This window comes from Brassica napus, chromosome C5, assembly GCF_020379485.1.
Source record: "Brassica napus cultivar Da-Ae chromosome C5, Da-Ae, whole genome shotgun sequence".
NCBI classification, from domain to species: domain Eukaryota; kingdom Viridiplantae; phylum Streptophyta; class Magnoliopsida; order Brassicales; family Brassicaceae; genus Brassica; species Brassica napus.
This window is the reverse complement of record NC_063448.1, coordinates 19,023,213-19,042,023: the sequence shown is the minus strand read 5'-3', so window position 1 is coordinate 19,042,023 and position 18,811 is coordinate 19,023,213. Positions and strand designations below refer to the sequence as shown.

At 30.1% G+C, this 18,811-nt stretch overlaps 1 protein-coding gene and 2 pseudogenes across 1 annotated transcript; 1 reads left to right on the top strand and 2 right to left on the bottom strand.

Annotated features, from left to right (window-relative positions):
- Positions 1-12,867: 12,867 nt before the first annotated feature.
- Positions 12,868-13,560, bottom strand: LOC111206129 (annotated as a pseudogene).
- Positions 13,561-14,138: 578 nt separating this feature from the next.
- Positions 14,139-15,074, bottom strand: LOC111206127 (annotated as a pseudogene).
- A 1,006-nt stretch (positions 15,075-16,080) lies between these two features.
- Positions 16,081-17,484, top strand: LOC106417329. The gene has a single exon (XM_013858147.1). The coding sequence runs from the start codon at positions 16,081-16,083 to the stop codon at positions 17,482-17,484; it is 1,404 nt and encodes a 467-aa protein (XP_013713601.1).
- The last annotated feature ends 1,327 nt before the right edge of the window (positions 17,485-18,811 follow it).

Genomic DNA, 18,811 nt, shown 5'->3' with positions numbered 1-18,811 from the left:
GCCTATGTTTGAGGAGATTTGCGGGGGCACATGAAGTCTGTGCTTATGACGCCTATGATTGTGGAGATTGGGGGGGAGGGGGGTACAAAGACGTTTGTACTTACGATGCTTTAGAGATTTGCGGGGTACATAGTAGACTACTGTACTAGCGATGCCTGTAGAGTTATATACATATATTTGTATGAGGGGAATGAGGAGTGTAGAGAATAGCTATGTACTATCATCGCATTGGTTGTAGATGTCTAAGTGCACTAGACATATATTGATTGTTGTGTGTGGTGTAATAGGCACCTTGTGTGTTTCATGTTAGAGTTATGCCTACATAGTTGTAGTGCTATGTACAGAGTCAGTGGTTTGCGGTTTAGCATCTCATACCTTATTGAGTGATTGTCCTATTTCTCACCCTTCTTTTTTTCCTCCTGCAGGTTAGACCGAGTAGCATGAATGATTGTATCGGACTGGTGTTGTTTTTGGGATATTGGGGTTTTGGGCTTTTGCGCGTTTTGGTTTCTTTTCTGTTTTAGACTTTCGTTTTTGTGTTGTTATCGATATTTGTGGAGTTTATTATATTTCGGATATATATTTTATGTATTGGGTTTCTAGCGTGGATATTGACTTTTAAGTATTTATAAATGGAAATTTTAGATATTATTATTTATTATATTATTTCAGAAAAAGCGGGTGTCACAATATATCTCAGGTAATTATATGTTTGCAGTTAAACATATGTAAAATCTCATTTTAATGTGAATAGAATATTTGCAGTTAAAAACAAAATACTCATAAAATTTTAATTATGTAAAAACAGAAACAAAATATAGCTCACATGCATGTATTACTCTATAAATTAAAATTAAAAATATAAATTTCAGATAATTATATGTTCTATTTGTAAATATAAACTGATAATATATACTTTACATGTTCTGGAATCTATTTAATCATATATCCGGGACTGACTGGAATTCAAAACATAAAATATATATCTTTGTCAAAAATATATATGCACTTATAATTAGCTTTACCTGATGGCGATTGTGTGACTGCCGACGGTTCCTTTTTTTTTTAATTGTTTTTCGCTCAATAATACGATTACAGTTTTTGCTATGATCGAAATACGATGATTCAAAAAGAACCATAAATAAACGGTGCAAACATTTTAGTTGACGATATCAAGAGGCCGAACACATCTACCTGTTTCTTCCTCCGCTTCCACGTTCTCTATTTCCTCGTCCCGAGAAGTCTACCTACTTATGCGAGCTATTATGTATGACTTGTTATCTTGTTTTGTTTACACAATGAATGATTGCCACATGCCATGAAAACTTAACCACCTGTTTTGAATCTGCTTCGCCAAGTTTGTCGTGTGACCAAAATTGTAGCGATTATTATTTTTTATTTTTATTTATTTGGTAAAAATTGTAGCTATTATTCTTGTTCTATTCTGCGTATTCTTCGTTTCTCCCAGGCTATGAAAATCAAGTGATATCATTTACGCCTTATACTCTCTTTGCTTTTGATTTCGAATGTTAATAATGTGTTCAGTTCTTTATTTACATGTTTTACCATGGTAATGGTGTACTTATGTGCATAAATTAAATCAATCCTCAGGCATTTTAAACAGGGCAGAAAAATGTGTGGATTTCCGAGGAAACATATTCAACATCTGACCATTAACATAGTCTCCAACTTATAACGTTTATTTTGAAGAAAGAAAAAAAAAGTAGATCAAAGCAAATATTTGTTTTATAATTTGTATATTGATTCTGTCAATATGATTAGACATGTATTTATACAGCTTCAAATTTTGATTTTGATTTTGTTCTTTAGAAAACTAAATCCCCTATATATATATTAATAGATAAATATTCAAAAAGTTATAACCCGTAGTTTGTAATAATTAAAAAAGTGTCTTGTTGAGTTGTCACGTAATTAGAATGCTAATTTTGCTTACGTGGCGGGATGAGAATCAATTGAAAATTTTGTTAGTCCAAAATCAAATTGCTAGGAATATTATATTATATATTATGTTCATTATGGACCATTCATTTATCAAAATAAAATTATTATATATTCTTTCCTTAAATAAAACCTACGGAAGTACCTAATGTGATTAAGATATATACGACAATTAATTATTTTAATTAATAAAGATTTGCTAACAATATGTATATTTTCTATCATTTTTGTTTAATTATTTATTATTAAAATAAACTACACAATCACATTAATCATATAATAAAAATTTAGATTTTTTTGTATATTTTGTATTTTGAATTTTTCAAAACGAGTATAAATTACTAAAACTGTTAAGAGTCTCACATAAACATTTGTGATTAAGGTTTAAATTTTTTTCTATAATAAGCTACAATGATTATAAAATCATATGAATAAATAATTTTATTCTAATATCTGTTTATGTATATATATATATATATATATATATTTCATATAGTTTAAATTAAACTATACATCATATGAAAATACATATTTATATTTTGATATTTGCGTTGAATATATATTGAAAAGCTAATATTTTAATTTTGAAATTTTCATTGTTTTTTTTAAAATGATTATAAATTATTGAAAACACTAAACATTCCACATTAAAAAAAAAATCGTTGGTATAAAATTTTGTCACATAAATATGCAAATAATCATAAAATTATATGAGTAGAAACCTCATTTAATAAATATTCATATTAAAATTATACTATATATCTATGTTAATATCATTTAAATTTAATTATATATCATATACGATAGATAAGATTGATTGTTTTGATTTATTTACCCTAAAATGATTCCGAATAAACAAGAGCGGTCATTTGATTTATATGCACACGCCAATTTATTATATTATAGTAACGGATTTATTAGTAATTTAAAATATAATTATTATTTTATTATTTCATAATATGCAAAAAAACATAAAATAAGTAATAAATATATAAAAAAATTATTGTACACAAGGCGCAGATCTTAACCTAAGTATGTATTTCTTTAATAATTTTAAATCTTAAACATTTCCTAAATCTGAGGCCAAAACAAAATAACGAAATGAGAATAAACTCAAAAATCAATATTTATATCGGGCAATAACCAAAATAAAAAAAATGACACAAAAATGAGAAAAATATTGAAGATAGATAGGACTGACACGTGAATGTAAACTTCTCATAACCATAATTAACTTTTAAATTGCTAAATCATGATATAAAACCGAGATGACATAGTTTCATTGTAACCAAATAGTAAGCCTAAGATTCTTCGACCTAAACGTTGTGTTCTTATGCGGTAAGTGATTTTTTGACCTAAATATTTTAAAAAATGAAATCAGCTCATCAGTAAACAAATTATGTAATTAACAAAAAAATTATTTAAAAATTATTTAAGGGCCAAAAATATTAATTCAATCAAGAATATAAATTTTATTTTTCCATACAATATTTCGTAAATAATTTTCATATAAATTCACCCAGCGCAAGGCGCAGGTCTTATCCTAGTTATCTACTAAAAGAGTTTTTTCTCGAATGAATGTTAAATTTATTCAAAAGCAATTTGTTAATCCTAAAAGAATATACCATACCCTTGAGAACAAAGGCTCCATACACCTCCAATTTTGATAACAACCCAATTCATCTAGTGTCTACAAATCTCCTATATATTAACAAAGAAACATTTAAAAAGTTGTAACTTTAAGTTTATATTAATTATAAAAAAAATTGTTTAAGTGACACTTAATTAGGATGTCAATTTGACTTACATGGTAGCATAAGAATCAATTGAAAAATAAGTAAGTCGGAAAACTTATATTAACCCAAACATAAATGTATATGATATGATAAACTTATTACTTGGCGATCTCATTAAATTAATACTTTGCAATCTCATTAAATGTGACTTTCTTTAAATGGCTCAAAGTTGATTTATATTGTGATCCAACATAATATATATATATTTTTTAAAAAACTGTAAGATATACTCTTAGTTAGTATTACTTGGACATCAATTTAAATCAAAGTTTGTTATATATATTATATTATTTCCTAAGTATTCCATGCTTTTCCTATAAATCGGAAAGTAATGATTTTTTTAAGTGTTGATTTTTTTTATTAATAGCAAAGAGAGGCATCTATTCAAAATTGTTTTCTTAATAAAAGAAAAAAAAATATTGTTCGGTTCTTAGGCCTTCCTCACCTACAAAAATTTATATAAAGAGTAATACATAAATTAAATTGTTTTATTTTATTACCAAACGAACTTATATATCAAATGTTTTTCCTTGCAACACAATTCTTTAGAACTTAAATTATGAAAAAATATATTGAAAAATAGGGAAAAATTTTGGCACCTGCTTAATTGTTTTTCGTAGTCTAGGAAAACATTAATAATGACCTTTCGTAATAGTTAATGATATAATCATGTTAACCTAACTTCCATTCTATACAAAGTATCGGTTAACAAACAAAAAATACCATTAAATTTCTATATTTGGACCTTAAGTATAATAATAGTCGGGCTGCAAAATGTTATGTTGTCTAAATGTGACACATAACCAAATTATACTTCAAATAATAAGTCTAATTCAATTTTAATTGTCTTTTTAATATTTTAATTTTTCATATTATGTTGTCAAAAAAAAGTAAAAATCTGATATTTTGAAAATTAGTGTAACTTTAAAATCAAAAATATATAAATTTTATTGACCGATAAGTTAGTAAAAGAAAATATCCAAATATATCGGTGCAACATATAGATGATTATATAAACAATCAAAAATTGTATACATATAAGAAAAATTCAATCATATATAAATCTTAAATTTGTCAATACAATATTTTTAATATCTATCTTCTATTACAATAAAATAGAGTTGTATTTTTTCTCAGCCTTCCACATCAATAGGAAGAGGAGGGCAAATTGTGACACCTCGCAGCTCTTCATTCTTCTCTTTTCGTCGTTAACAAAAATGATATGGCCCATCGTGTTTTGTTCACATTTAAGACCATGTACAATGGTTTCAACACCCTCCCCATATTCAATACCCTATTTTTCTCTTTTTAACACTTCACATCATCTTCTTTCTCTTCCACCTCATTTATTCAACACTCACTTCAATCTACACATGTACAATAGTTTGTTTAAAAAATTCAACACCCTACCCCACAACTTTTAATTCATATTTTTGTTTTTTACAATTAACTTAAAACTAAAATAACAAAACTTTTAATAATATTTATTTTGAATTATTATACTTAGCTTAATTTTTAAATAATACCAAAATCGGCATTAATAAAACAATCAAACTTAAAAACATATTTATTTTTTTAAGTAAGATATTTTCAAAATTTTATTTTCAAAAATACGAAACTTATTATTATTAAAACAACTAAAATTAGGAAACTTTAAATACACACAATACAAACACATATTATTAAGAAATTTTAAACACACGATACAAAGCACACAAAATGAAAATACATTAAAACTCTTAAATCACATACATATTTAAAAAAAAATTAACCATGAAACATTCCAAATTTTGCCCATATGTGTTTAACTAGATCTGATTATTAATTGAGGATCTTTTAAATAGTTATAACTTTAATTTTGTAAAAATTAAAAAAAAAACTCATCATATGTGGCAGTCCGCAGTTGTGTATGTCATCTACATTTTATTTAAAAGAATTCTAAAGCAACTTATGTAAACTATAGTTTAAAAATATAATGTTGGTCCTTACGAACCTCCTTTCCTAAAACTTAATCCGTACCTAAAACTAAAGATGCATCTTCTAAAATCTTGCTACTACACGTAGCCACATGAGACATCTTCTAAAATCTTCAACCGAAGCCAATATGACAGGGTTGTTTTAGCTCACATAATTGAACCTAAAATCTTGCTACTATACGCTCAATGACATGTTTGCTCCTCATGAATCACATGCTAACAATTCTAATGACTTGCACTCATACAGTACACATTAGAAAGAGAAGTAGGTCATGTATTATCCCCTATATATTATTTGTAAAACATTACAATTTCTTTTTGTAGCCACATGTCATCACTAGGATGATTCTTAGAATTATTAGAGAAATAGGTTGGTCCATCTAATTATATAATAAGCTTTTTATTAAACTAACCATAAATTAATTATTAATGTCATTTATTATTTCCTTAAATAAAGATTACGGAATTGCTTAATGTGGGTAAAGTATATATGACAATTAATGATTTTGAATAATAAAGATCTGATAAAAAAATGTATCTTCTATCAAATTTGTTTAATTTAAAACTATTAAAATAATTTTAAAAAAAACACAATAACCATATTATAGAAATTTAGATTTTTCTGTATATTTTATATTTAGAATTTTTAAAAATGACTATAAATTTCTAAAACTGTTAAAAGTCTCACATTCAAATTTTGCGATCCATGGTTTAAAATTTTTGTTATGACAAAATACAAATGATTACAAAATCATATAAATAAAAGTCTAACTTAATCAATCATTAAGATTTAAAAAAAATATATATATATATATATATATATCATTCTAAATTAAACTATAAACCATATTGAATAAATAAATATTTTAGTTTCAAAATTTACTTTGAATAATTTTTTTTGATAAAATTTTCGAACTAACATTGATAAATTTTTTTAAATTATCAATTACTAAATTATTAATCCCACAATGAAAATTTTGTTATCAGTAATTTAAAGTTTTTGCTATTAAAAATACACATGATAAAAAAACATATGAGTAGAAAGCATCATTTAAAAAAAAAATAGACATTAATATTAAATATATACTATGTATGTTAATATTATTTAAATTTAATTACATATCCTATCAAAAAATTTTAAAAAATGTTTGGATTAATAAAATTGATTTATACGTTCGCACCAATTTAATTATATATGTAATAGTTATTGACTTTTAATTATTCAATATATATTTATTATTTCATAATATATAAGAACATATAATACATAAAATAATATATATATATATATATATAATGTTTATCCTGCGCCTTGCGCGGGTCTTAATCTAGTATTAGGTTATTAATTGAGCCAAAATTTATTCCGATTTTTGATACTAGACGTATACGTACAACATTAGAATTATTTCATGTGTTGTTATATAATATGTATAAGACATAACCGGTTTAATATATTCATTTTTGATACTAGACGTATACGTACAACATTAGAATTATTTCATGTGTTGTTATATAATATGTATAAGACATAACCGGATTTAATATATTCATGTGACCAAATTAGTTTTAGTTTTGGATCAATGAAATATATGAATTTGGCTTTGCAATCGTAATGGGCGTATTAAATTGTGTTTAAAGTGAAACTTTCCTCAATATAGGATTAATGCATATAGTTATTATAGTCTTTATTTTCTATATATATTGCGAAATCAAATATGGTAGTTTACTAATGGAAAACTTTGTGTGCACGGTAATTCAAGATCAATAACACAGATTACGAATATGCAAAAGGAAGTTTGGCCAAATGAATCAATTAAAATTAAATCTCTTGCTTAAATAAGACTAATATTAATGCGTATATTGATTATATTGGAATTATAATTTCGTGAAATTGACAATCATATATCCCCTATATATTAATTGAGAAGCATTTGAAAAATTAGAACCTTAATTTTGTATTAATTAAAAAAAATCCCAAATCCTAGGTGGCACTCTAAATGCCTTCTAAATTTCATTTCAAAGAATTCTAGAGCATCTAATATAAAGTATAGTTTAATCTAATGGTGTCACATTATTCCATAATTATATAACACTAAAGAACATTATATTAACCTAAAATATATGAAGTGTGTATTCTTTCCTTAAATAAAAGCTACGGAATTACCTAATATGATTTACATATATACGGGAATTAATGATTATGAATAATAAAGATTTGATAACAATTTTTGCATCTTTCTTCATTTTTGTTTAAATTTATATTATTAAAAAATCTTAAACAATCACATTAACCATATAATAAAAAAATTAGATTTTTTCTTATATGTTATATTTTGAATTTTTTAAAATGACTTTAAATTACAAAAATGAGGAAACATTTATATGTTATATTTTTTTTAAACGACTTTAAAATACAAAAATGAGGACACCATATATGTTATATTTTTCTTATATGTTAGAATTTTCTTATATGTTATATTTTGAATTTTTTTAAAAAGACTTTAAATTACAAAAATGTAAGTTTTCCTTAAGTATACGACTAAAAACATTAAAATGACATGTATCAATTCGATGGTTGATTTGAAAGCTTTCAAAACCATATGGAAGATAAAAGTCAAAATAATTCAACTGTGAAAACAATACTGTTCACTTTGTTCAAGAATGTGTTCGCTGGAAAAAATAAGGTTTTTATGTCATATTTTGTTTAATGTCCACTAGAGAACATTATATTAACCTAAAATATAAGAAGTGTGTATTCTTTCCTTAAATAAAAGCTAAATAATTACCTAATATGATTTACATATATATGACAATTAATGATTATGAATAATAAAGATTTGATAACAATTTTTGCATCCTTCTTCATTTTTGTTTAATTTTATATTATTAAAAAAATAAACAATCACATTAACCATATAATAAAAAATTAGATTTTTTCTTATATGTTATATTTTGAATTTTTTAAAATGACTTTAAATTACAAAAATGAGGAAACCTTATATGTTATTTTTTTTTAAAAACGACTTTAAAATACAAAAATGAGGACACCTTATATATTAGATTTTTTCTTATATGTTATATTTTGAATTTTTTAAAACAACTTTAAATTACAAAAATGTAAGTTTTCCTTAAGTATACGACTAAAAACATTAAAATGACATGTATCATTTCGATGGTTGATTTGAAAGCTTTCAAAACCATATGTAAGTTAAAAATCAAAATAATTCAACTGTGAAAACAATACTATTCACTTTTTCAAAATTGTGTTCGAGGAAAAAATAAGGTTTTTATGTCATAATTTGTTTAATGTCCACTAGAGAACATTATATTAACCTAAAATATAAGAAGTGTGTATTCGTTCTCTAAATAAAAGCTACGAAATTACCTAATATGATTTACATATATATGACAATTAATGATTATGAATAATAAAGATTTGATAACAATTTTTGCATCCTTCTTCATTTTTGTTTAATTTTATATTATTAAAAAAATAAACAATCACATTAACCATATAATAAAAAATTAGATTTTTTCTTATATGTTATATTTTGAATTTTTTAAAATGACTTTAAATTACAAAAATGAGGAAACCTTATATGTTATTTTTTTTAAAAAACGACTTTAAAATACAAAAATGAGGACACCTTATATATTAGATTTTTTCTTATATGTTATATTTTGAATTTTTTAAAACAACTTTAAATTACAAAAATGTAAGTTTTCCTTAAGTATACGACTAAAAACATTAAAATGACATGTATCATTTCGATGGTTGATTTGAAAGCTTTCAAAACCATATGTAAGTTAAAAATCAAAATAATTCAACTGTGAAAACAATACTATTCACTTTTTCAAAATTGTGTTCGAGGAAAAAATAAGGTTTTTATGTCATAATTTGTTTAATGTCCACTAGAGAACATTATATTAACCTAAAATATAAGAAGTGTGTATTCGTTCTCTAAATAAAAGCTACGAAATTACCTAATATGATTTACATATATATGACAATTAATGATTATGAATAATAAAGATTTGATAACAATTTTTGCATCCTCCTTCATTTTGTTTAATTTTATATTATTAAAAAAAATAAACAATCACATTAACCATATAATAAAAAATTAGATTTTTTTCTTATATGTAATATTTTGAAATTTTTAAAATGATTTTAAATTACAAAAATGAGGAAACCTTATATGTTATTTTTTTTTTTAATAACGACTTTAAAATACAAAAATGAGGACACCTTATATGTTAGATTTTTCTTATATGTTAGATTTTTTTCTTAGATGTTATATTTTGAATTTTTTAAAACGACTTTAAATTACAAAAATGTAAGTTTTCCTTAAGTAGACGACTAAAAACATTAAAATGACATGTATCAATTCGATGGTTGATTTGAAAGCTTTCAAAACCATATGGAAGATAAAAGTCAAAATAATTCAACTGTGAAAACAATACTTTTCACTTTTTTCAAAAATGTGTTCGATGAAAAAAATAAGGTTTTTATGTTATAATTTGTTTAATGTCCAATCCGATCAACCCATGATGTATTAATTATAGTATTGTTCCATTATTTTTAATAAAAATTGATCCGATCCATCGGAAAAAAATTATATAATAACAACAAAAAATATTTTATATATATAAATAAAATGATCACATATATAAAAAAAACTATCGATAATATATATATAAATAAACTCACCCTGCGCAAGGCGCAGGTCTTTTCCTAGTTCACGTATTAATTAGCTAAATATTTGTAATTATTCTTGGTTTGACACCTACATTATATATAAGAGGAGTCATAAGACCCACATATTCATATATACTCGCTCCAGATAAAAAGACTCTTACTCTCTAAGAGATCAAGATTGACAATAACTGTGATATATCTCAAACCAGTTGGGTTTAATTGCGGGTTCGGTTTGGGTTAGGTTTGGTTTAGTTTATTTGGGTCTAAGAAAACTTAAACCAAAGTCAACCCATATTAATTTGGTTTGTGTTTGGTTTGGTTCGGTTTTAGTTTGGTTTTGTTTGGTTTAGTTTAGTTTGGTTTGTGTTTAGTTCGGTTTAATTTGATTTTATTTGTGTTTGCTCAATTCAATTGTGTTGATTTTCTAATTTTATCATACTTCAGTTACAAAAATCTAATTTATAAAAAACATAAAAATCATCATTTGACACTAAATCATTATTTTCTTCATATTTAAATGTAAATCCAAATATCACAATAAAAATATAGAAAATGTGATACGTTTATTTTATGTTATCATCTTCAAACCAAATATAAATATCATAGGTAACGTTTCGGTTTTGATCTTAATGTATGAGATTCATATTCTTTTATTTTATTTAGTTGTGTTTATTCTATTCATTTAGAAGTAAAATGTATAAATTATATTTAATTGCTTGGGTTAAAAAATTAAATATATTAAACCTTAGTATTATTAGTATATTTAATTAATCTAATAAAAAAATACTTCGGCTTTTTGATTTGGTTCGGTTTTAAAATAGTGAACCAAATGGTTTAGACATTTAATTTGGTTTTGATCGGTTCGGCTTTTTTGTCCACCCCTATATCTCATTTCTGATTTGAAGTCATTCAAATCCATGTGAAAGATTAAAGTCAAATTATTTTGTTCTCTATTATTTTCAACTAAAGATTAATAGTTTTGTATTAACATTCTTTAGTAAAGAAACTTTGTTCTAATTTTAAACTAATCACATGTTCATTCAAATCAAGTGTGTTGCCTATGTAGTTCAAAGCTCTAGACTTACAAGACTTATGGAAATCTAATGATGGTAATGTAGTACTATGTGTTTTGAAGTTTTGGCATATTGAATGAGGAGAAGGTAATTTACACAAATTATTTTATAGTATGGGTATCTGAATCTCCTTACAATACAACACCTTATAAATCCACTTTTTCAATTCAGGATTCCAATCACCACATATTGAAGACAGAGAAAAAATAAAATACTGATTGAGAGGTATATCAGATTTTTTTAAAAAATTCAGGATTCCAATCACCACAAGATTTGAAGAAACATTTCAGATTTTTTAATCCGAAAAACTATTTGTAGTTTGATTTTAGAGTTTATGCCTTATAGTTCTTTATATTATTTGTCTACATATAGTTTCAGTAAGTTTTAAGAAACAAATTATTTACTTTTAAAATCAAGTATGCTTTGAAGGAGTTTCTAAGTAACTACAAAACTACTGACGAAATCTGATGCCAACATTTGAATCGGCAACCATCCATGTATTTGAAACATAAAGAGGCATGACCACATTCTTGAGGGAAGCTCTATTCCCAAAAGTCATGTTCCAGTAGCATACATACAGCGTGAACGCTATTGTGTAAATCTCTTATTCATAAGTCATAACTATAATGAAAAACAAACAACAATAATTGGATGACTAACTTAATCGTTCCTTGAAAATATCAGTTTTTATATTCAATGTTTTGTATATTACATATGATACATGTTTTCTGTAATTATAAGATACAACCTATGAATAAAAAATGCATAAATAAATTAAAGTGTTTTTATGATATTCTCATCATGTCCAAGGCGCATGTCTCTATCTAGTTCATGATGTATAGTTGAATCACGTAATTCAGATCTACATTGCAAATGCTGCTAGCACCTCAGTAGAATATGGTTGTGGTGTACTCGAACCACTTGCCTCAGATTGATCATAATCGGTCCAATTCTGAGCATATGTATTTCGTTCATCCTCAACAATCATATTATGCAATATGATACATGACCGCACGATGATAGCAAAATCTGATATCTCCCACATGCGAGCTGGTTCACAAATGATTTTAAACCGAGCCTGTAATACCCCAAATGCGCGCTCGATGTCCTTCTGATACCCTTCTTGATATTTTGCAAATAACTTGTCTGGTTCACTTTGAGGAAGTCGGATTGATTTGACGAAAGTTGGATAAGAAGGATAGATACCATCAGCTAGATAGTATGCCATGTCATATGGACGTTGATTTACAAAAAAACTTTACTCTTGGAGTATTACCTTGTTCAACATCATCAAACACCGGCGAACGATCTAGAACATTTATATCGTTTAATGTTCCTGGACATCCAAAAAAGGCATGCCAAATCTATAGATCATGAGATGCAACTGCTTCAACTATAACCATGGTGGTTCCCTTATCTCCCCGAGTAAACTGACATTCCCATGCAGTTGGACAATTTTTCCATTCCCAATGCATGCAATCAATACTCCCGATCATCCCTAGAAACCCCCTCATCTCACTGACATGCAAATTTTTTCGCAAGTCATCTTGAGTTGAAGCTCTGAGATACTCTTGCTCATACAACCGTATGATTCCTTTACAGAAACAGTGGAAGCACTCCAATGCTGTAGTACCTCCTATTTTGATATATTCGTCAATCGCATCGGCATCAACACCATACGCTAACATTCGCATGGCAGTAGTGCATTTTGCTAATGGATAAATATCTTCCTTATTTGCTGCCTCAACTCGTTGGGTGAAATAGTTGTCACTGCTTGATACATCTCCAACGATCCGAAGAAAAACATGTTTTCGCATCCGGAATCGCCAACGAAACATTTGTTCATCATATGTAGGTTAATTGGCAAAGTAGTCATCAATCAGCCTTTGATTCGCTGCTACATGATCTCTCTTGAAGTATTTTCTCTTGCTACGAGACGTATGGTCTTCCCCATTTTTTTTCTGGCGCTCTCTAAACCGGTGTACGATATACCTCTCTTCAAGCTTACACTGTTTTTTGTACACTTCGATATCGAAAGGAAATTCTGATGGATCCATTGATATTTTTTTGTAAGATGAAATTGTTTTATTGAAACATTTACGGGAAAATTAATTTCCATTTATAAAAAAATGAGTGGATGAAATTCTGGACTTCAAGCAAACATTAAATTTGCATAAATAATAGATAACGATTGGGTTCTCTTACAAAATCAGAAATTCACGGATTGCATACAAACAAAAATTATTAAAGTGAAAAAGGACACGCAATATTAAAGTCGAAAAAGGAAAACACATTATTTAAAAAGAAAAATACAAACAAACATTATTAAAGAAGAAAAAAAACAAACACGCATTATTAAAAGAGAAAAAAAACATACATTATTAAAGAAGAAAAATATAAACACACATTATTAAAATAAAAATACAAACACACATTACTAATTTCCAAATAGATCGTTGCTCAACTTCTCTAACAGCTGTTTGTTCTTGTCAAAAGATGTTCTTTTTCACTTAGCTTCAAGAACATCTTCATAATTTTGGTTTCAGTCTTTTCTTTCATCAATCGATTTGCCTCCTCTTGTGTCTTGGCTATTTTCTCCAATCGTTCCAACACTTGTTCTTTGAATTGTTTGTATTCATTCCACTCTTCGTTGACGGTTTCCAAAGTTGCGCCTTTGCTTTTCTTTTTGCCTTTTTTTTGCTGCCTCTCTCCCCATTGGACGAGCACTTGATCCTACAGAGTTTGATCCTACGGAGTTCGAATCACTGGCATCACTCTCTCAGGATCTCTTAGATCCACTACTTGTAGAGCCAGTATTTCCTCCTACTTGACTACCATAGAGCGGTTGATTACGAACAGCAAGCCACTCCGACATTAAATTGAAATGTTCATTCTTACCACTTGAATATAATTCGTGCACTTTTGCCATTACATCATTCTTCGACCATCCACTTTGTTGCATACGCCTAGCGCTATCGTAAGCGCCACTCCATTTGCTCAACTTTTTATTCATATAGTTAAAATGATTTCTGCATGAAGCTCCATCACGGAGAGAATCAAATGAGCAATGCTCATTACAGTACTCAAAAATTTTACTCCAGTATGCTTCGCTTTTCTGGTTCCTGCCAACAATGCTGTCTGTTCCATATTTAATCTATCCACTAAGTAGCACCAAGTTTTGATCGGTGGTCCACTTAGGGCTTCTACGGCGAGCTTGAGCTGATTCATCTGCATTTGCGTTGGGAATGGGTTCGCTAGCACCACTCATGCCACCAAGAGCTGTATAGGGTAGAAAATTCGGGAAATTCAGTTGCTCTCGGAACATTTGCGTCACCCGTTGGAGTAGAAGAAAGTGAAGGTGTTTGAGAAAAATATTGCATCATTGATCCGTAATTTGGAGGATAATTCGGAACAGATGATGGCATGAAGAAATTTGGTGGGAAACCATAATTTAGTATATTTGGGGTTGGTTGGAAGTTTGGTTTTGAAATTGATAATTGTTGGGATTTAAGAAGTTAAACGGAAAATTAGAAGAGTTTTGGATGTTAAAAGGATTATTATTGGGAATCATTTAACCAAAAAAAAGATTTAAAACACTAAAATAGTTGATTATAATGAAAAATGATGTATTTTTTCTGTATCCAAACGAAATGAGAGTAATCTCTATTTATAGATTAAAAAAATCTTGAATTTTGATATTTTTAAAATAGTTATATTATTAAATAAATGAGTTCGAATTATTGAGTGGGGATAAATATCAAAGGAAATATGTACAGCCAATGGGAAGATGACATTTAAATATTATCCTAAATTAAAAAAAAAAGGAAAATCATGTAACCCGCGCGCGTGCGTGCACGCTCTCAACCCTTTCTATCCATTCACGGTGCGACACGTGTCATCTGTGGACCACAAAAAAAATTCAACAGGTGAAACTTTTCAACGCCTGTTTTGAATACACGTCAACTGTGGAAAGTGGGTTTCAACACCTTCGTTGCTCTTGGTCTAATAACAGAAAATATCCTCTGTTTGGGCCTTCTTGCCGTCATGTTATTTAGGCCCAATGTCTAAGGTTATCATTTTAGCAATATCGGCAAACAGAACTCAGCTGTTGTTTTCCTTCCCTTCAGGTAATACCTCCTCCTAAGAACTCTCTAAAAAAGTCGTAACACACGTTGAAAATTACGGGTCTTTTTTCTCTCTAAAGTGGGCGATTTCCGGCAACCTAGTATTGGGCCTTACTTTCCTTTTTAGGGATTATTCTCTTTTCCCCGTTTGGGTGGATTCCCATTACCGGCGAGCAAGCTACGGTGGTCTCTTTTGGAAACAGCTCCTTAGTTTCCTTTTCAATTCCCGGTCTTATTTAATTGATAGTCCGTCTTTCCTTTTTTCAACTCATTTCTTTCCTTTGGGTAGTTCCATATTGATACTTCTTTCCAATTCACATGAATTCTCTTAAAATCGTATCGGAATTTTCCCCTATTCATGGCAATTTAACTTCTATCACGCTAGACTTACTTCCCCAAAACTTTCTGGTTCCATTCAGCTCCGCCTCACACAAATTCTTATCGTTGATTTTCATGGCTGATTCTCTCCAGAAAGCTATTAGCGCTATGTCTATTGAAGATGAAGCGCCTTTGGTCCTACCGGACAGTCCTCTGTTTACTGTCTGTGACGAGAATGCTACGAGTTTGCTCGGTCGGTTGTTGAATACAGACTGCCAATCCATGGCTCGTATGATTGATTACATGCCTACAGCGTGGAGGGTTTATGGAAGGGTTCGAGGCATTGCTCTTTCTCGTGACCGCTTTCAGTTCATCTTTCAAAGGGAGGAAGATTTGCAGACGGTGTTGAATGATCGCCCATGGTCTTACAATCATTGGACCATGGTGTTGGAGAGATGGACTGCATCGCCTCCTGATGATTTTCTCACTACCTTGGAGATATGGATAAGGATACGACACATCCCAGTGAATCATTTTACCATCGATACGATGTACATGCTTGCGAAAGAAATTGGACATGTGGAGGATATTGCTTTCGATCCTAAAGTCTCTCACTTCAAGGACTATGTGCGTGCAAGAGTTACCTTCAAGGTGGACAATCCTGCTAAGGCGTCGAGAAAACTATCCTTACCGTCTGGTGGCACTGTCAACATTAAGTATGAATATGAGAAAATTCATAAAAGGTGCTTTTACTGTCTACGTTTGACTCATGAGAAAATTAGATGTCCACTCCTCAGAAAGGGGCATGGCTCGATCAAAAAAGGTGACTTGCAGCGTTCTACTACAAAGGTGGATCATCTGTCTAGTGGTGTGGCCCCCTCTCAGCCGCAGATTGCCTCTTTGGAAGCCCCCCCTGGTTTCCCCCCTCTGTTCCCAGAGCTCTCAAAAGAGGAACACAAGATGGCAATGATGTATATCTCTCATTCTGATGAGACGGAACGACTTGCTCGTATCGAACGAGTTAAACAAGGCATTGCTGACAATGCTCGAGAGGCATCTTTACGCCTTGTCAGAATTACAAATGAATTTGATAAAGGGAAGGGACACGTCTATCATTATCCTGACAGTCTCGCTAAGCCCATATCCTTGGAGGCAAGACTGGGAAGTTCTAGCTCTCAGCCAAAGAATATCATCATTGAAGAAGAAGAAGCTGAATCCTCTGATACTCTTTCTGCTGCATTCTCTGCGCCTGCTCATATTTCGACGGGTTTTCAGCTCGGCCCTTCTTCGGAGGGGCGAGTCTCCAGAAAATTAAACTCAGGCAAGACACAGAGGAAACGTCCTTCTTCATGGAAACGGAAATCTACTACGCCACTTCAAGAGGCGCTAACAACAATCCCTGCAGAGGAAAGCGATCTTTCTGCAGTACCCAGTGCGAAAAGGAAGCAGAGCTCCTCTGTTCCCTTCTCAGACAACAAAACCCCAAGACACACAGTCTCTTCGGTGGCTTCCGTATTGAAGCCGCTGCTCCCCCAATGAGCATCTTCTGCTGGAACTGTCAAGGGGCTGGAAGTCCTGAGACAGTTCAACAACTCTGGGTTTTCCGTCAAAAATATTTCCCGGATTTTCTTTTTTCTTATGGAAACGAAGCAAAAGATTGGTTACATGAAGGGTGTGCAGCAGAGTTTGGGTTACGATCATCTTGTTACGGTTGAGCCAGTTGGGTTAAGTGGTGGACTGGCGGTGTTATGGAAGGATAGCTACTCGGTGTCTGTGTTATTGTGTGATAAAAGAATCATTGATTTGAAGGTGGAGTTGGGTTCTGTTAAGTTTTTCTTAACTTGTGTGTATGGTGATCCTGTCAAAGCGAAACGACAGGAAGTCTGGGAGAGATTGATAGACATTGGTTTAGTTCGTGATGAGGCCTGGATCTTGGCAGGTGATTTCAATGAACTGATGTCTAATGAGGAGAAGCTAGGTGGAGCTACACATAGTGATGCTAGCTTCTGGGATTTCAGGAACATGGCGGAGAATGGTAAGATTAAAGAACTGCGCCACACGGGGAACTAGTTGTCTTGGACTGGTGTGAGAGATCATGTCTGGGTCCAATGCCGGTTGGACCGTTGCTTTGGAAATAGTGAATGGTTCTCACTGTTCCCACGTTCCAACATGGAATATTTGGAGATGTGGGCCTCTGACCATCGGCCGATCCGTATTGTGTTTGCTCTGGAGAAAGATGATCCTAGTAGGTCCCGGTTTTTCTTTGACAAACGGCTTATCAACAAGGCAGGCTTTGAGGAGCTGGTGAAGCAAAGCTGGGGTTCTACTGAACAGGATTCCAGTAATACAATGGATAGTATTGGCTGCTGCAGGAGAAATATTTTGAAGTGGAAAAAGAAGGCAGACGTGAATTCAAGAACTAAGATATCACGACTACATGAGGACTTGGAAAAGGAAATAGCCAAGCGCAACCCTTCCTTCTATTTTATGAAGAAGTTGAAAACTGATCTTGCTGAGGCCATTAGAGATGAAGAGCTATACTGGAGGCAGAAGTGCAGAGAGGAGTGGTTACGATCAGGAGACCTAAACACTAAATATTTCCACAATTGTGTGAAAGGTAAACGGTTCCAGAATCATATCCTCATGCTGCTGGATGAATTTGGTCGGGAACACTTCACAGAAGGTTCGAAAGGGAACATCGCAGTTGAATACTTCCGTGAGCTTTTTAGAAGCTCCAACCCTTATGATCTGGAATCAGTATTTCGAGGCTTCAATGGTCGAGTCTCAGAGGAGATGAATGATCGTCTAACTGCTCCAATCTCGGCTGATGAGATCAGAAGAGCCGCGTTCAGTGTCAAGGGGAGCA